We start from the raw sequence: 21,258 nt of genomic DNA, 5'->3' as shown, positions 1-21,258 counted from the left end.
ATAATAGGGAAGGGTAGAGAAAGAAAAGCATGAAGGAGGGGGGGGGGGCCGAGGAGGTCTGAGAATGGAGATCGATGAGGAAAGAGGAGAGAACGAGGATGATGATGACAGGGGCAGAGAAGTAGGATAAAAGGAGGAAGGAATGGAGTGAAAGGAGGAAAAACAATGATAAATAAGAATAATAAGGGTGATGAAGAGAAGAAGACGTACTCACCTAATTGTCCCAACATTAGGTGGCGCTATTCATATCTTGCTTTAGTATCATGATTGGGTGTGCTGCGATTTCCTTTTTATAACAGCAGTGGACATTGCACAAATTACACATTGATTATATTTTACTATCTTTATCAATAAAACGATCAGCTATTTGAGTTTCACTTTAAATGAATTTGTAAAAATCAGTCTATGATTTTTATATATGAATATAACTTCAATACAGGTTTAGACGTATAAGCATCGATAAATTCATTTAAAGGAGAAATATATTGATTATGAATATGGCCTTATTATATATCAGTGGAAAGGTAATGATGTGAGGATTACCATTAGGTCATTCAAAAATAACGAAAATAATACATAAGGTGGAAATCGCCAATTAAAAAGCGCTAAAATGCCTCTCCGAAATATGCCTCGCATCGGTCTCTGAATTGACTCGAATTTGATGACGTCACTGTCTGTACGAGAGGCGTGATTGGCTCTCCCACGTCAAGCTCCACTTGCATGCAAAACCTGTTGCGAGGGTACGTTTTCTCCACACTGACACTGAATACTTCGATCATGAATTGAAAGAAAACCCAGAAATTTATCTAGATTTGGATTTTAAAATTGATGATTATGAAGATGAAGAGAATGATGATAAAGTTTCTAACTCTAGAAAAACAAAGTGACGTGGATGGTGGTAAATTAAGGGAATTACGCCGGTGATGATGAGTAAGACAATTCAACTTGCAAGCCGATTCGCTACCAACGCATGCAGCTGCTAGCTGCACCGCGGGTCAAATCCATGAAAATGAATTCCATGCAGCATGACCACATCCAGACAGAGTCTCTTTCCTCTATCAACAACACAATGAGAAGGAAAATAATAAAATAACTGTACTTACAAATAAGTGAATATATTCGAACATAGGCTGAAGGTAAATCAACTCAAGGAATAGCAGCAGACGATATGCACCGACGATGAATTTCACGTGGCTGGAATAGATTGTCACTCGTTCTGTTAGATAAAATTTATATCTCATTATTTTGACTAAATTACGAAACTCGGAGAATTAGTATTCTACATAAAAATTAAGTAACACCTGGTACTATTTTTTGAATTACGATAAAATATTTTTGAAGCAAAGAAATTGAGGTAATTTAAAAGAAGATATAAAGGATCATCCACTTAGCCGCATGCGATTGTAAACAAACAATCAAAAGCACATGGCCAGCTTGCTCCACTTCAGTGGCTTGCTCGCCCATAGAGTCGGAGCGTAGCTTTATCCAACTCTATGTGCTCGCCTTGCTGATTGTTTACAATCGAATGCGAGCTAGGCGGATGATCTTTCATATCTAATTTTAATTCACCTCATTTTCTTTGCTTCAAAAAGGTTTTATCGTAATTCAAAAAATAGTACCAGGTGTTACTTAATTTTTATGTAGAATACTAATTCTCCGAGTTTCGTAATTTAGTCAAAATAATGAGATAGAAATTTTATCTAACAGAACGAGTGAAAATCTCCCAGCCACGTGAAATTCATCGTCTGCTGTTATTCCTTGAGTTGATTTACCTTCAGCCTAAGTTCGGATATATTCACTTGTTTGTAAGTACAGTTATATCATTATTTTCATTCTCATTATGTTGTTGATAGAAGAAAGAGACTCTGTCTGGATGTGGTCGTGATGGAATTCATTTTCATGGATTTGACCCGCGGAGCAGCTATCAGCTGCATGTGTTGGTAGCGAATCGGCTTGCAAGTTGAATTGTCCTTCTCATCATCACCGGTGTAATTCCCCTAATGTATACCTCTATCCACGTCACTTTGTTTTTCTAGAGCTAGAAACTTCATCATCATTCTCTTCATCTTCATAATCATCCATTTAAAAATCCAAATCTAGATAAAATTCTGGGTTTTCTTTCATTTCGGGATCGAAGTATTCAGTGTCAGTGTGGAGAAAACGTACCCTCGCAACAGGTTTTGCATGCAAGTGGAGCTTCACGTTGGAGAGCCAATCACGCCTCTCGTACAGAAAGTGACGTCATAAAAAATCCCCAATTTCGCGGACGTAATTCTGCGTGTTTGAAGCATTCAGAGAGAGAACTTTAAACTATCAATTAACTGAGTTCCATCGGTCTCCATGATAAATGATTTACACCATCGTGTTCTCCTTATTTTCTCCTTTAATTTGATATATGATTCTCCATTTTTACGATTTTCAATATAGTTCTACTTTAAGACTAGTTTGAATTAATTTTTTTTTTATTTTTTTTTTTTTGGGGGGGGGGTGGTCTATCACAGTAACTTTATCAAAATACAAATAATTTACTTTGGGGGGAAAGAGATGATATCGTTGATCCATGGACCTTTTAAGCAGGAATTTCTTCAAACTCTTAGATACAATACATCAGGTTGCGCAAAAAAGTTCCAAAACAATTTAAAAATGAATTACCGTCAAATTCAAAACAAAGTCGTCTTTCCAAAGATTCATTTGTACATTTTCCTGGAAGAGTAGAAAAAGCATGGTTGAAATTTTGGGTTCACTTCTAAAGAACGAAATGCTGCTTAACCCTAAAATGGCCGGGGGGGGGTTGAATCAACCCCCCCCCCCTCAACATTTTCTGCGATCATTCCGCCGCGCGAAATTTTCTGACCGCGCCAATCGCAGAGTTTATACCTTTGGTTTATACTTTTAAGTCTCGCGCATCTTTTGAGACCAAATTTACGACGCCCGGGTACGCGGTTCCGAAATTACACTTTTGTAAGTGCATGTCAGACCAAAAATTGCTCCAAAACGTGATTTTGTGTACAAAGTCAATGCAAATTGAGTTTTCTCGTCTCATTCATAAAGATATGATTATTTTTACTTTAAACAGCTGAAAGCAATTGATTTTAGCATAATTATGCTTCAAAAAGGTTGTGCAATAAATCTGGTGAAAAAAACAAAGAAAAACAAAAGGTTGAAAAACAAAGAAATACATAAGAAATTCATAAAACAATAAAATACATAAGAAATTGATTTCCAAACCGAAGATTTTTTCAATTGCCATTGTTAAGAATGCTACAAAGAATAATTTTACCAAAAATTAGCATTCTAGGAGCTTTATTTAGTTAATTATATCAAAAAGTATGATTTATGCATAAATTAGCATAATTAATTCATATAAAATAAAATCTCATTATTTTGGAAAATTTTACCATACAGCCTTGTAGATTACATCGCACACTACCAGCGTGCACATTTTTGCGGCGCTCGCGCGATCGGCGGCCGAGATCTCAGGGGGGGGGGGGTTGAATCAACCCCCCCCCCCCCCCCCCGGCCACAGAACAGCCAAAAGAGCCCGGCCTAGTTAGGGTTTTAAACCTTGTCAGTGTAGCTTCATGTTAACAGGATTCTGGTCACGTGATCATACAAACAAGAATTTGACTGCATCCATCAAAGACTGTACCGAGCTGAAATGCTGATTAACTGAATATTCATAGGCATTGGTAAACCACAAATTTAGACGATGCGGGGGGGGGGCATAATATTCTAGTGACATGACATTTGCTCCGGCGACAATTGCTACAGGCTTTATTTCGTCTAAGATATAGGGTTAGAGTTAGGGTTGCAATAGGGTTTTATGTTAGGTTTAGGATAGGATATAGTGTTAAATCCACTATTGTTGTAGTTGGTCATTTCACCAATGTTTGGAATTGGCAGTGGAGCAATTGTCGCCAGAGCAAATGCCATGGAACCGATATTCCGGGTACGTAGGGACATATCCAATTTCATAAGGGGGGGGGGGCAAATATTTCCCCATAATTTTCTGAGGGGCAAAAAGGGGATCACAGTCAGAGAGGATACAGTTGCCTAATAAAAAAAAATGAAAATAAGTTAATACTCCTATTAAAAAGGTGGTATTTCTAATGAAAAGGCAGGCACCAGGGGGAAAAGACAAAGGGTTATTTGCCCCATAATCTCCAAAATAGTTCTCGTAAATTGTTACTAAGTGCAATACAATTAAAAAAGTGTCATTTAGCCTGCATGAAATAAGAAAAATACCCCCCCTTGCAGATATTTTTCTTTTTCCGAAGAGGTACATTGCAAATGAGGCCTTACAACATGGCCTTTGTATCAGCACCTTTAAAATGGAGTATTTGAATTTCTTCAATATTACTTCAAATTAAGTACTGTTAGATTTATACCTAATTAAAAAAATCTGCTCCCTTCTCTCTACTATAATAAAATCATTCATTCACTTCTGTTCAATCTAAAACAATAAAATACCGAACAGAAAAGCACATTCAATCTGTTGCAAGTCACCTGATGCAATTATCAAACAAAAAATCATTGTATTTTGAAACGTGGTCGGAAATGCTTTATTAGCAATGGTGTATAGATACTGATTCGCAAAAATAAGTATAAACATATTATGCACATATTTTCTTTGTGTACAACAATCAAGATTTTTTTTCCAAAAAAATTATATCACAATTAAAACACATAGATCTATATAGGTACATTTCAGTATAAATTTGTATATATACAGCATTCTATAAATATTTTGTCGAATTGTAGGGCGCAATGAATTTTTAAAGTGTATCTATAACAATAATATCCTTTTTATTATTACAACTAGCTTTTAAAACAAGTATGGTTGCACAGTATTTTACAAACGATAAAGTTCTTTACAAAATGGATATGGCATTTGCAGTGTTGATAGAAAAGAAAGAGAACAAATGTGACATATTTATCCATAACTGTTAGTCTACTGGAATTCATTTGGAGCTGTATTTGGAAATCAGATCCAAATTCACTCATTCTCATATCATAAAAATCATGAACTCCAAACCTGAGATCGTGCAATTTATTTGTAATGAAATACTGGTCATTCACAAACAAACTAAATCAACTGAATTCAACAAATTGCAGAAGAAAAAAAATCTTTGGTTTTTGCTGGCTTGATGCAGCACTATTAACTAACAAAATCATTTACAATAAAAATATACCTTATAATTTCTTTAACAAATATCTAATGAGAAAAATAAGAGTTGAAATTATATTATTAAGATGAATAAAGAGATACTATTCCGATTACGAATCAGAGAATAGGCTGTCTAGTTTTGTATAAAAGATGAAGCATATAGCAAACAATTAATGTTATCAAAACATTATGTCAAGATGACCAATAAGATGTGATAGATACCCCACAAAACTACAAACTGAAGTGCTACTTTAAGTCGGACTTGAACATTAGTGAAACCTCCCCAGAGGGTCCTTTCATAAAACTGTCCATGAAGTTACACAGAATCATATGAACAACTTAGAATGGAAAGTCAAGAGTGTGTTTCATTACATCAGCAGAATTTGAAATATGCAGATAACCATACACCAGTCATTCTTAAAATACCAATCATAACATTACAAATACTTTAATGTTATAACCCCATCATAACCCCTAATCCCCTCCCCCTTAGAAAAGTTGAAACGCAATAAACAGCATATAAAATGCTTATCTTTTTAGTCACACAATAAGTCTATACTTTAAAGCACTTCAATATAAAATCAAGTACCTGACATGGAATGTCAACAAGGAGTACTTTTCACAAGAGATAAAAACTGATGTATTGTCATCATTTATTTCTACATTTAATCCTAACTCCAAAATATTCAATACTTTGCACAGATATTCATATATCTTAGAAGATCTGCACAAAGACTTAAGTTTAAATCACTTCTCATCATCAAAATTTGGCAAATTTATAGTCTTTGGAAACAATCTTCAAAATACTGTGCTTGTTGTTTGATGGAAAACGAGTGTTAGTTGAGACAAGGATACTATTAATGGATAAAGACCACCAAATATTCTCATGATTGAAATTCCAAGTATACACAATATAACAAGTACAAGCTCCTAAACTAAGATTGAAAAAGCAGTTTGAGTTTGATTTTTTTTCCATTGAGTTGTATATTTACAAATTATATCACTTGATATGATTTAACTTTTGTTCAAAACATTTGACACTGGCTATTTCCTAAAAAAACAAAGAATACAATATAAAAACGTAACTGTTCAAATTCATTATGTATTATTTGATGATTGCATACAGCAGATAAATTGGGTTGAGTCAAGATAAATGTGTTTCAGAAATTATTATTTTACACACACAAAAATAACATTTGTCGTTTTCATTTTGCATTCATTTTGTTGTATAATGAATTATAAGTTTTTCAATGTTTAATACCAAGATCATTTCAGATAATAATTTTATGTTACCTCCATCATTTCTATGAATAAATACATTTCAAGTTAATGTATAATAACATTACTTACACTGAATACATTGTGAAATGGTTAGATTTCAGACACAAGTGAATATTATATAGAGGGTAATATTTTGCAATATTACACATAGGACAATGGTGCCCTAAAAAGCAGCATTTATAGTAAAACCATTACCTTCCATAATGCAACATGAAATATTTTCTAAAGTGTAGCAATATATCTTTGATCATATCTTATTGTTAATCTAGCTAACTATTTTACAGATAAGGAGCAATTCATAATATTTTGTAATTCTACATCGGTGGTATAGTCACTTAAAATTTCACATCAGCATATTTTTATATGAAAGAAACCTAACAAAAAAAAAAAACCAGAGTTATCAAAATATTAAAATGTTAACTACAGTTAGATTTTAGATTTTACAACAATGAAGTGTAATATTTTATGTCTAATGTTTTCAAATAAGTTTTTGCAGGTCAAAGAGTAGTTAATTCCAAAGTAGTCATTCAGACAAGGGAACAATCATCGTTGAACTGTGATGGCATAACATATATATATATACTATGTACACATTTCAAATATGCATAAGACCAAAACATGTGTTTGACTGAATAAAGACTAAAATCCCAAGGGCAAGATGAAAGTTATTAAAGCTAAACTTATTCTGCATGTCCATGTATAAAGGCAATAATCTATATGAATGTGTACAGATAAACTAAAACAAGAACATACATATGGAAGACAATCCTAATTATCAACTAAACAGTAACAAAACATGACAAAAACTAACAGTTACAACAAAAAATATTATTTTTGGTGATAAATCCTTCTTCGTAAAATGATTCTAATCCCATGAACATTAATTAAGGGATCTGTAAATCTATATTTCAGAGCATGAATATCCATCCACATGCTTCAATATGATGCAACGAAATGCATAGTCCAGAGGCCGTGCAACACTTTTGAAAGTGGAGGGCTGAGCCAAAAAGTGAGGGGGGGGGGGGGCTGACCATGCAATAAATCACAATCATATGGGAATTTTTACGTTTTTTTACACGGTTTTGGAAAAAAGTGGAGGAGGGGTGAAGACCACCTAGCCCTCCCATTGCCTCAGCCCCTGCAGTCTATTGTGATGCATATCAAGTTACAACGGTGGCACGACATATGCTCCTGCGACTTTTCCTCTGGTCTTAATATCTCAGAGTGTATAGGGATAGAGTTAGGAGTTTTGGTTCAGAATAACGTCAATATAAGGAATAAGGGTTTATTAAGTTTTTGAGGTTAGGTTTTATGTTTGGCGTAACATGAAGATTTTCCATCAGAGCAATTGTCACCAGAGCAAATGTCATGGAGCTCCTTTGCATTGCAAGTAAACGCATACTGTTCATGGTGATGCGTAATACATTACATTGCAAGTAACCGCGCATTGAGCATTGTGAGGTATCACGCACGACCCAAGCTCCGCCCAGTTCATCAGTGATCAAGTTTGCATTCAGACATTACCGTCACTAGCTATCCTTAGTAGGAAATTAGTCTGAAGTGGTGATAGATCGCAGGTGGTGACTGATCGACACAGGTGACAATCAAGCATTCAGACGTTGTTACAATAGGTGATCTGTCACAAGTGGCTACTGGTAGCCCGATCTATTCTTAGGGGCAACAATTTAAAAACAAAGAGGGGGGGGGGGGGTGAGATTTAGAGAAATCAATCACAAATGGATAAACCTGGGCCATGTTTTACAAAGAGTTGTGATGGATTCAAATCAAGTCTATCGCAATTGAACTAAAATTCCTTCCTTTTTAATAGTCTACGAAAATTCATTTCAATTGCAAGATTGATTTGTATATACCACAACCCTTTGAAAGACGAGACCCTAGACCTTGGAAAAGGAACACAAATGGGTAACTTCATATCATGCTACACATCCTTAGAAAAAACCCTTTGCACCATATTTTCAATATTTCTTCATCAGGGACCCGTAACACAAAGCTTAGCAATGATTATAGAACATTTGTTTTTAACGATTGATTGCATCGACTAATATTTATGTTACAGGACCCTGAACTTATTAACTCCTTTGTAGAATATATCAGGTTCAGGGGCCCCGTTTCATAAGCTGTTCGTAAGTTACGAATGACTTTACGCACAACTGGTGACCAGTTTTTGTTCTAAATGATCCCTATGTAACTGATTTAGCACCTAAGAACAGGTTCCAGTCGAGCGTACGAACAGCTTTATGAAACACCACCCAGATAAATACTAGAAGAGTTATAACAACAAACACAAACATTTTCATGAACTACAGCCTACAAAGACTCATCTTATAAATTGTCAATAAGACAAAGCGGAGCATTACTTTAACAATTCTCACAACGTACATATACATATTTAAGTATAACATTATGAACATAAGTTAAAAAAAACAAAGCAAAAACAATTTTAAATATATTTTGAGAATGCACATGATGTAGTCATTTTCCACTATGGTACACCAATTTCTATAATTACTTTGGTTATTAACACAATATTACTCTTGAAAAAAAATTACAAAAATATAAAATGGAAACAATAAATGCAACCAGCTAGTTTTACAAAATCTGTTATGTGCATCATGATACATGAAATATTGTTTTTAAAGAATGAGGACAATACTTCCTTCCTAATCAAACAGGATATTATTCATAATGCTTTAAAAGATGAAGTTATACATTCATATCCAATTACTTAAGTCTTCTGGTGAAATCAAGATTTAATGTTGGTATTTTCAAAAAGCAAGTTTATTCTCCTATTGGTACCACATTTGTAATGAATCATGGGTATGTGCTGAATGTGAGTCATGTAGACAGGGAGATAGAGATGGAGAAACAGAGAGAGGGGGATAGAGATGGAGAAACAGAAAGAGAGATAGAGAGACAGCATGAAACAGAGAGAGAGACAGAGAAACAGAGATACAGAGACAGAGGGCGAAAGAGAAATTAAATAGATAGAGAGAACAAATGAAGTAAAGGGGAGACAAGCTTAGAGATGGATAAACAGAAAGCAGTTGATTGATAGGGACAGTTAGAGAGAGGGAAATATGCACCGTTAGAGACAGAGCAAGAGAGAAAGAGACAGAAAGAGAGAGAGGGAAACAGAAAGAGAGAGACTCAAAATTATAGATTACATAGCACAATTTAACCTACCTCTATTTTAATGTTGATGCAATAAATACAAATATATCTTCAATGCCCCACTTTATAATAACGTAGTAGACTTTGGTTAACTATAAACTGTCCAATTCATATGTTTGGTGTCAAGCTGGAAACATGAAAACTAGATCATAAAGTTCATACTTATAACAGCATACAAATATGCACCTTATTTTGGTGGTCTATACCAAGTGAATAGGAACACAATTTGCACCATACATTTATTGCAAAATTTTAAAAATAATTCTGTGCATATTCAATGATTAATAGCACAACAAAAGCTGGGTACATTGAATTTGATCTGCGGGCTGCTGCACATGAATCGCTTTATTTTTTTTTGCTGGTCACTTAATTTTTTGGTCTAAGCTGACAATTGAGAAAGAGGAGGGAAAAAAATGAGTAATATTCCAGCCAAAAGATGAAGCAAAAATGGCTCTGATTTTCAACGATTAAGTAGTCTTTTCAGGAAAATCCAAACACTTTCTTTTTCAGGACCAACACATGCCTATGAAAGAAGAGATGGTGTACCGTTAAACCACTACACTCTTTCTTCGCCATGGAAACCTTTATAAACAGAGAACGTAATACAATGTCATTTATGTCATAAAACATTCATATCTCTATCGCTAGCTACATAATGCTGAAATTTCAGCGTTGCTTTCTTTCGGTGAACTTCGTGAATCTATCATTGTAAAATTACAATTACTGCAGGAGATAATCTCTACATACTTAATCCAGGTCAATTGAGTTTATAAAAAGATTGTCATGCTTTTACATCATTGTATATTTCTTTGCTACCTGAGCTACATGCTACAACATATACATTCCATTAATTGAACTTCATCATATACATATACAATATTCATAATGGAATGTAAGTACAAACATTTTAAAGTGGTATATTTAGTACTATATTTGGCACAAGACAAATTTTGTAAAAGAAATGTAATTGTGATAAATGTTAAAACGCTGGATGTGTATTAGCCTCTAAAGGTGTGTAAAATGTGACCATTGAAATTATGTTAATTTGTGAAGTGCTAATTTGCTATTTACTGAGACAATGGACTGTTGGAGAATATGTAATAATTACTCTCCATTTATTGCTTCATTTGATTGCAGTGCAGCTGAAAAATTCTGGGGCCCTTTTAAAAAACTGGTTATAATGAAAAAAATTGCAAGAACAGTTACAAGCTACTGAAATCCTTCAATCTGATTGGTTGATAGTCCACTGGTTACAAAATTTAAATGCCTAGTTGCTTGCGTTATGAAAGGCATGACCGCATTGGTAAGATCATGCCGAGAGGATGTGCACTACTGCATATTAACAAATAAGATTGCGCGTTGCATATTATGTACGCGTCAGCATTAAAGTGTGACTCTAAATCACACTTAAATCTTTGTGAAACACCTCCCTGGTATTTCAAGAGGTATCCATTACAATATTCTTTAAGACATATCACCCATTATAGAATATTTGCAATTTACTGTTATACATGACACAGCACAGAATTCCCATGTTGGTGGATTACATAAGACAACACTGTGAGGAGTTGTTACAAGATGAGAGCAAATATTTGGTCGTCCTCTCTCAAGACCATGTTGGAGAAGCTGATAGCGCCCTCTTGTGATACTTTGACAGCCGCTGCATCTTATTATTGATGTTGTGAAAGGGCCTTGATTTTGTAAGAGGATGATGATGATCCCATTAAAAGTGGAATTTGAAACGTTGTTCCTAACCACACACAGATGAACAAGAATAGTTGTTATTCCCGTCATAAGTCCCGTTTGAAAAATCGGATAACTCCCTCTTCGTGCAGCTTGTTCCAAAGCCCTCTCTCGTTGTCGATATCGTGAAGGGCCGTGGATTTGTCGGTGTGGTTTACAAAGTTCTTGTCGTAGTAGTGTAGCGTGAAGCGCTGGTCGTAACCGAACCCATAGATTGTTACCTCGTCACAAATGTGGACTGCTAGCATCACTACTAAGGCACCTGATGACATAACGAAAAGAAAACACTGGATTATAAAAAGATTTCAACAAAATAATACCAACCAACATCACAAGTACATTTTTATACAGAGCAAGTTTATTCAGTTTGTAATAATCTATGATGAATTATTAAAGAAAGCAATCTAAAACATGTATATTTGGTATAATTATGACCAATTCATTGTACACAGAAACAGTTTTACACTGATTTAAATTTTCTTGTTTGTTCGAATTTTGTGACATCACTTCTACATGTATGCTACTTCACATACTATTATCTGCCCCCCATGAGCTGCGCCTACAATACAATACTAATTTAATTAACAAATACACTCCTGTCAGGTCCCTTCGTTCATCCAACTCTGGTTTCTTAGTTGTTCCCAAATCTGCCAAGACATGGGGGGCACAGGCTTTTGCTCATGCTGGCCCTGTTCACTGGAATGACCTTCCCCTGGTTATCCATGACTGCACTTTTATTGACACATTTAAACGCTACCCTAAGACGCATCTGTTCAATACTTCCTATTCTTTAATTTATCTTTGTATTTGTACTATTCTCTCTCTCTCTCTCTTTTACTACGCCTTGGGTACTCTGCAGAGTGGATTTGGCGCATTACAAATCACATTTATTATTACCATTTATTATCATGTTTTATAAATCCAAAGAATTGCCATTACTTTTTAATGGTTTATGATTTCATTTTTTCCTCCAATCAAATTTAGAATCATTTACATGTATGATAAAATTGGTATGATAATCTAATGCTGTAAAATCATTCAAAAATTCTAAGAAAAGTAGTGCATGGGTGGAAAGATGTAATTTTGAAGCAAAGATGGATTTTTCCCTGTTTTTGTTATGGAATTGGATGCATGGGTGTTTGTGCAGGTGTTCATAAGAAGATGGACTCTCTTGCCGTGTCAGCGGAGCGGCTGGCTGTGTGGCCGGTCGCGGCTCTTCGTGTCGGATCAGAATCCCTGGCCTGCTTCTGTCCCTACCCTCTTCTGCCTCTAACTGTAAATGCTCCCGGGGTGAGCCTCTCCTTCCTTCTCCTTTTCTGCCGGGGCTAGACTCGATAAGCTCTGCTTTTACTAGCCCCAGTCACATTATTTACCATTTTATATCAATTTTATTGTATGTTAATCTATTTTATATGTACATGGAAAAATTTCTTCTTTCTTCCTTAATTTTGTGATTTTCTGTCATATTATGTATGTTTTTTAATGTGAAATAAATGAAATGAAAAATGAAATTTAAAAAATTTTAAAAATCCTTGAATCCATCCCTATGAATATAAGCGCCTTGAGCACTCTACAGAGTGGATTTGGCGCGATATAAGTCTAATTATTATTATTATTATTATTATTAAGGCATATAATATAACATAATTCAGGCCAGCAAACATGTGAAAATGAAAAAGGAGTCCTAATTGCACAGCGCAATTTTTTCTGCTCGATGTCCGGTGTGTCTCCCTCACTTTTTTTTTAATTAAGACATGTTTAGCATTCTTATATTCAACATTGAGGAACTACAAGTGTTAAAAAACTATATTACTCTGACACCCATACCCCACCACACAAATACATATATAGGCCGATTTATTTTTTGAGTGCTCCTCTTTATGGTTGATTAAAAAATCTTAAAAACGGGGTGACTACTGGGAAAAAAGAAGTAGTTGACAGGCCTGAATGATTAATGCCATAATAGTAGCACTTTCATACTCCTTCAATGTTTCAAAGATTTGTCTGTACTTTTGAAAAGGAATGACTTTAGATTGATTCAACACCAACATACACCCCATCCTTCCAACGTGATATATTTTAAGTCTACACAAATCCGTGTGTATAAAGCATGATTACCATCAAGCATGCATGCCGTAACTAGGCACCCTATATTAAACAAATAATCACCGTTGGGCAAACTCTCACGAGGCAAGCTGGATGTAGATATGTTTCCAGAGTGAAGCTGAGGAATGATAGTGAGTACATCCAGCTTGCCGAGAAAGTGATAGTTTGCATCACTTGAAATCAAGAGGTGATTATTTCCTTTTTATTCTGTATCGGGAACCACTATAAAAAAAGAAACCGATATCAATACGTCTCTATAAAGAAGAATTTGATTTTTTATTTAAATCAAGGTTTCCTTTGAAAAAAAATCCTTAGAGACGATTATGCTTGTTTTAATGCTAGCGCGTATGTAGTAAACTGTGCGCAAGCATCCGAGATCTTGCTCCAGCAACCTTTATTACAAAGGAATTTTACGTTTACAATCGAGGGGCAATACACTTTTACTTTGCGCAAATAAGTTTTACTGCGCACGCCCATCTAGACCTTACGCGATCGTCACTGCAGGTGATGGAGAAAAATGGCCCCAAAAAGATAGAGTGACAATGACCTCTTCAATTCATGTGTACTCAAACTACTTCATAATGCAATATGACCCTATGGGCTGAAAAAGATTAGCGAAACAAAAAAGGTCAACACTGCGCGTGATGATTGATGGGGGAAAAACTACCCTTTACCACGTGACCGACTTCTGACCTGTCCTAAAGCAAGATTCTTAGTATGCGGATTATTAATATTTTTATCACATGCCATTTGAACTCTTAACGCAGCTTGTCTGAAAGATTCAGATCAAAGTAGTGACTTAACAATCAGGGGTAGTGCAAAAGGCAAACCATTTCACTTATGATTTTTCAATTAGTGAAAAAAAAAAGGAAAAAAGAGGAAGAGGAATGAAGCGAGAAAGAAGAATACAAAAAGGAGAGGTCTGGGCTGTGTAAGATTAATACCCCTGTAATTCTGTGGATTCACAATATGGTGCGCCATCTATCGGTTGCAGTGAACAGGCCAAATTTCTAATTTGGGGTCAACATTGCAAACAGGCGCAGGCAGCGCACAGTGCTAGTGTACTTTAATCTGACTGATGTTTTTAAATGAAAACCATATGGCAAGAATTCACCAAAAACGGTCTAAATTTTTTGAAGTATGAGGACAAATTTGCCTCCCACCTCCTGGACGATAGTAACAGCATATCCGGTCGAACCGCATCGCCTAGCGCTGAATAATCATTTGCATGTATGCACTACATGTATATTACTAGCGCGCGCAATGGATGTCAACTTTTTCCCATGAGGCACTGCGAATTTCGGTCTGTCCGCTGCAACGGATAGATGGTGCACTGTATTGTGAATCCACCGCATTCAACTGACAAAAATACGATGTCACATTTTTAGGCTCTGAGTTTGTAAAATTCTAACTAACTTTCTGAATTAACACTGTAGTTTTTCAACCTTTTATTTTTTGTACATATAGAGGTGAATATCTCAGATAGTTCACCAGACAGCATGTTTTCAATAGCTAAGCTTTGCTGTTGGGGACATCAGCCCGAGATCCTAAATGTGTTAATATTTCCGCATAAAATTCTTATCCGTTTGGCAGTTAAAGTGAAATTCGCAAAAATAAAACCCTCAGGAAACTAACAGCTTCTACCGAACATCATTTATTCCCCATATTTACATATTGCTTGTGCTGTGTTTTTAAAGAAAATAATCAAAATAGGCAAAAATGCTATTTCTCTCCTATTTTACATTTGAATTAATAATAACATTGTTATTTTTCTGATTGTGTGAATTTTCTATATTACTAAAATGAACTTGTTGCTAGGGTGTACTTCACATTTAATTTCTCATAAATATTTTATTGTTTGGGTAAGGCAGGGCATCTTGTACTTTGTGACTATAAAGTTGATTGTTCTGCAAATAACAATTTATTCTTCGAACGTCTGAGTAATTGTTAGCAGTGTACATAAAAATATCCTTTTCAAATTCGATGCAACAATGCTTCACTAGATTACGCGATAGGGGTGTGTGCAGCATGTCTCAATGCTATATAATATAAGATGTTGTAAGCTACTGAAATCGTTGTATCTGATTGGCTGAGACTAAGATCAATTTCATGGAGGGCCTGAAAATCACCTTTTTATTGATGTGTTGCAAAAAAACTATTAGTTGCAATCATTTGCAACTGATCCATCACTTTCAACAACTCATAGTTCTAAATTAACCTTTAGTTACGGAGAAACAAGCAGACCATAATCTGCTATTAATCAACTTGAACTGAATTTAATGAAAGAGCACAGTAAAATTTTGAAATATATTACTAGGTAAACAAATTTGTGACATTTTCAGCTTTTCAAAAGAGTTACGCTGCACTTCAGAATATGGGCCATAGAATTCATTGCTCCAGAGGTTTGATGTCTAATCAAGCACAACCAGAGATTACATGTAGGTCTAGATTAGTCTAGATTGGATGTTGTGTGTGGAAGCTCTCTTTCTCAAAGCTATTAAACACAGAGGGCCTTCTGTCTCCCATTCCCTAAACCAGTGCCAATCCACTCATCTCCCTTCTTAGACCTCCAATCTGGACTAAGTCTAGATCGGTCTAGATCTATTCATATTTAACAAGCCTGGGGTCCGTTGCAGAAAGAGTTGCGTTTTAATAAACGCAAGTCAAAAAATCAATCGCAAGTCAAAAATGCGCACTGTTGATTGGTTGAAAATCAAGTTGCGCATGATTTTTAGAGTTGCGATTGATTGCAACTCTTTCTGCAACGGGCCCCTGGTTAGGGAAGATCAATCAACACATACCGGATAGTTCTAATCATTCTAGCTGAAAGACCGGTTCCATGACATTTGCTCCAATGACAATTGCTCTGCTGTAAATTCCACACACACTAATGGAATGACCAACTTCAACCCTGCATTCAACACTATACCCCATCCTAAACCTAACATAAACACCTCCTGCAACCCCAACCCTCTCTTAGATGAAATAAAGCCCAGAGCAATTGTCACCGAAAGCAAATGTCCTGTCACTCGAAATCCATGCCAAAGGACTACAGAAGATGATCTGATGGGTGTTTCATAAGGAAGTTCGTAAAGTTACGAACAACTTTACGCACAACTGGAACATGTTCTTAGGTCATAAATCAATAATATAGGGATATTACATAGCACAAGAAAGGATCACCAGTCGTGCGTAAAGTAATTCATATCTTACGAATAGCTTTATGAAACACCCACCAGGATTGATTCAGATTCAGATTCATTTACATTTATTGGTCCATATTAAAAACATTTGTCCTCCTATAATATGGCACACTCCACAAGGCCACACCCAAGCTGGATCAGACCTTGTGGGGAAACCATTGAGGAGAGCAGGCAAAAAATTATTGTTTTATTTTCGGGGGCTACTTTTCCCAACTTACTGCCTAAATCTAAATTGGATAAGCTTTACATTGCAATGAATTGGAATTTCGAGGGCTCCCTTTTTTAGTTTTCGGTGCTCTTTTGAGCATTTTGGGGGCTAAGTCCACCCCAGCCAGCGTGTATTTTTCCCTGAAGGAGAGTGAGCATGATCCGGGACTTACCTGTGGTTGGTCTATGTGATTTGCCATCTAGGTATCTTGTAAAGACATAACGGGAGAAGTCTGGATGTAAGAGCTTTAGCCTGTCAGGCGGTATAGGTGGCTTCTTCAGTTTACTGTATGGAGAAAGAAGAAATAGAAGGAAGAAATAAAATGGAGAGAGAAATGATAGAGAGAGAAAGACAGAGGAAAGAACAACAGAGAGAGAGGGAGGGGGGGAGAAAGGCATAAGAGAGAGAACGATAGAGGAGAGAGAATGAAAGACAGAGGAGAGAGTATGATAGCAAGAGGAGAGAAAGAAAGGGGAAAGAACAACAGAGAGAGAGGGGGAAGGGGGGAGAAAGAAAGGCATAAGAGAGAGAATGATAGAGAAGACAGAATGAAAGACAGAGGAGAGAGTATGATAGCATGAGGAGAGAAAGAAAGGGGAAAGAACAACAGAGAGAGAGGGGGAAGGGGGGAGAAAGAAAGGCATAAGAGAGAGAATGATAGAGAAGACAGAATGAAAGACAGAGGAGAGAGTATGATAGCATGAGGAGAGAAAGAAAGGGGAAAGAACAACAGAGAGAGAGGGGGGAAGGGGGGAGAAAGAAAGGCATAAGAGAGAGAATGATAGAGAAGACAGAATGAAAGACAGAGGAGAGAGTATGATAGCATGAGGAGAGAAAAAAAGGAAAGAACAACAGAGAGAGAGGGGGGAAGGGGGGAGAAAGAAAGGCATAAGAGAGAGAATGATAGAGAAGACAGAATGAAAGACAGAGGAGAGAGTATGATAGCATGAGGAGAGAAAAAAAGGAAAGAACAACAGAGAGAGAGAGGGGGGGGGGGAAGGGGGGAGAAAGGCATAAGAGAGAGAACGATAGATAGAGAGAGAATGAAAGACAGAGAGTATGATAGCATGAGGAGAGAAAGAAAGATTTAGGCCAGAAAAAAAATGACATAAGAGATGGAAGACACAAGGGACAGAAACAAAAGAACAAGGAAAGAGAAAAATAGAAAGAAATATTCATGAAGATGAGAGAAAGCAGAGAATGGCAACAAAATCTTGAAAGATGAACTCCTATTTTACATAAATACAATAGGAATTCTAATACAATTCTGACAAAATTGACCAAGGTTTTGTACATAGGCCAAATGATTCTGTTAAAACATGTTTCTCAATAGGTATAGGCTAGGCTATTAAAGTCAGTTTATATATATGTATTTTTCTAAGTCATGTCTAAACATGTATACAATGTATGTGCCTGTATATTTTATCACTTCAAACAGGATGGCAAACTCACACAAAAAGAGGGAGTGCCTGTAAAGGGGGGGGGGGTGCATGTCAGCAAAATGTCTCCACCTGATTCATTAATGTATTCCAACATGACTATAAGGAAGCAATTAGTGAAAAGCAGAAACAAAGAAAAAAAAAGTACTTGTAAAACAGATTAAGTTCAATAGCAGGATACTGGCATGTAAGTTAAAACCCTTAAAAGTTTCATGCTTCTTTGTTATTTTCTATATGATCTTTTCTGAAACTGATCCATAACTTATTTAATAAAGGCTTAAAAAGTAGTCTGTTACAAACAATCTGTAATCAAATATCACTTCTCTAATATAACATGCCTACACAGCTCTAGCAATATTTCTCTAATGATTGTTTCTGTAAACCGACCCATAACTTTTTTCATAATGGCTTGAAAAGTAGTCTGTTACAAGAATATGTTATCAAATATCTCCTCTCAGATATAACATGAACATGCCTGGACAGCTGTGGTAATATTATCCTGGTACATGACAGCATCTAATGTTTCACTTACTATTTTTTGCCTTTTGAAACATAAATAGGTGGAGGTTGACTGTTGATAATACTCTCCATGTAATCAACATCGTACTGTTTGAACATGGTGTATACATACATTGCACTCTGTGAAAAAAAAAATCAATAAAAATACTTTAACATATATTCAACTTTTGATTTCAATATCGATTTCACATATATTTCCATTCATGACTTCAATATTACTTATACTGTAAGTATCAATTAGACATTCATTCAATTGCTACTTATCATTTCACTTACATGTATTTACCACGGAGAAATCACCTCTCCTTGCCTTAATACTACCTTACTACCTTTTCCACAAAATACTGATTTCTATTCTCCATTTGTTCAATCCACTTGCTTTTCCTTTGTTATCCTTTTCCTAATTTTTTTTTCTTATTCTTTTTTTAAATTTCATCTAGACAGTTGAATCTGCTAATTGAAGTTGACCTTTCATTATGCAAATAATCGCCTGTCAAAGCAACATTTCAGAACAGATTGGGCACAACATACATGCAAGACATTGCTTCTTTTGATTATTTAAATCAAATTTCGATAGGGTTAATTCTTAGGTCCCAAGATATCTGATTCATGCAGATTAACCTGTACATGAATATTATATCATAATTCAGACAATCTTTGATCCCTGTGTGCCCATGATGACCTGCAAATCCACTCCAATACATGTTTTTGAGTGACAAACATTTTATAGGTTTATTATGGCTAAAAAAAATGTTTCATCACACAAAAAAACCTGTGCATGTCAATAGAAATAGTATTCATTGTTCATGATATAATCTCTTTTCATATAGTTTTAAAAAAAGGTTGAAATAAATGAATTTAACCTCTAAAAAATTATTCAAGACAAGATGATAAGATTTATATGGTAAAGAAGGGGTAAAGAATTAAGTCCTTGACTTTGGGATCACATGCGTACATAAATCCAAAAATTTCAATGCACTATTTGGTATACAGGCAAAAAAAAATCCTGTGTGAATTGAGAAAAGGTAAGCAAGTTAAAGAGCAAGTCTGATACATTATACGTATTTTAAGAAGAAAAAAATATGAGGAGAGTAACAGGAGAGGTGGATTCTAATTTTAAACAGGAAATATCAAAGCTGTGAGTCTATGGGGTTGTAATCAATCAATAAATACAATTTCATTAACTGATATATATATATTTTTTTTATTTTTTATTCTAAAAAATGAGACACAAATTAAATTTCTTCCTACATATTACATCATCCAGATTTTTTCAGAAATATTTCACTATTAAAAAAGCTAAAATTGATATGAACCAGCAGTAGTGGTAAGTGTATTTCAAGTGCATACTTAAGATAGCCATATACATGTAAGCCTCATACATGCAATTAACCAATTATCATTGAAAAGTGAAACTTGACAACCGTATTCATTTCAGTAGAAAATATTCTCAAATCTTCATTTGTTCCATCTTTAATCGTGGACTAAATAAATTAGTATGCTGTAGTTCATGGCTCATAAATGTAGTTCCAGTTCACATGAATAATTTCCTGTTGTAATCCAAAAACTGAGAAGAGCCATGTGGTTCAAATTTGTCTTGTTCCTGTAAATATTGAATCTAATGATGTTTATAACTCTCATACAATGAGTCAACAGTGTAAAGCTGTATTCACTACACACATTTTGCTTTCTTATGTCAATGCAATCTTTAACACCATTTTGGAGTCATTCCGTTTTCCCTATTCACTTTTGCATTGCACAAATTTGACCGTTTTGTATCATTTTGCCTTTTTCTGAACTTTTATTTCATATTCAAGTGTACGAGTACAAAACTTGTAGTGCAATATCTCTCATTGTACCACATGTGGAACTTTTTTAGTTGATACTTAATGTTTTATTAATTCACAAATCTCATACTTTATGTACTCTTAACACTTTTTTAAACCTTTTATGTGTCAGTCTATTTTATAATGTATTTTGAATTGAATAAAAAAATCCCATTAACACTTTTTCAAAGATGTTTTTCACCCATGGTTGCATTCAATATATTTTCCACTCATGCGCAAAAATAAACTATACTTAAAACATGAAACATTCAAAATATGTACAGAATCATGGTTGTTGGATGCTTGGATGCAACAAATATCTCAATCACGATTATATGATAGACTTTCTCCTTGTTGAGAAATGAATTGTGAATGCTCAAGGCTGGATTTTAAATAAGGGAGAATAAACATTGATGAAAAATTGTTTCAAAGCATCAGTGATAGTGTTTTGCGTTGCATTTTGATGCATCACATTTGTGATTCCAGCTTGAGATATTTGTATGAACGCAATGATCTGCTGGTTTTATGTGACAACTTGTGGATACTGTAAATCACCAAGATGACAGTATTATTA

The 21,258-nt window shown here is 35.2% G+C and overlaps 1 protein-coding gene across 1 annotated transcript in view; it reads right to left on the bottom strand.

Moving 5' to 3' along the window:
• Positions 1–9,997: 9,997 nt before the first annotated feature.
• LOC129275226 (alpha-N-acetylgalactosaminide alpha-2,6-sialyltransferase 2-like) overlaps positions 9,998–21,258 on the bottom strand; it is a 48,181-nt gene continuing 36,920 nt past the window's right edge. Inside the window, exons 5-7 of the mRNA XM_054912020.2 lie at positions 18,872–18,978; positions 17,073–17,185; positions 9,998–11,645 (exon numbers count right to left, since the gene is read on the bottom strand). Coding sequence (XP_054767995.2) covers positions 11,431–11,645; positions 17,073–17,185; positions 18,872–18,978 — 435 coding nt within the window. The 3' untranslated portion in view covers positions 9,998–11,430. The remainder of the gene's footprint in view (positions 11,646–17,072; positions 17,186–18,871; positions 18,979–21,258) is intronic.

Source organism: Lytechinus pictus, chromosome 13, assembly GCF_037042905.1.
Source record: "Lytechinus pictus isolate F3 Inbred chromosome 13, Lp3.0, whole genome shotgun sequence".
NCBI lineage: Eukaryota > Metazoa > Echinodermata > Echinoidea > Temnopleuroida > Toxopneustidae > Lytechinus > Lytechinus pictus.
This window is presented reverse-complemented; position numbering and strand designations above follow the sequence as displayed.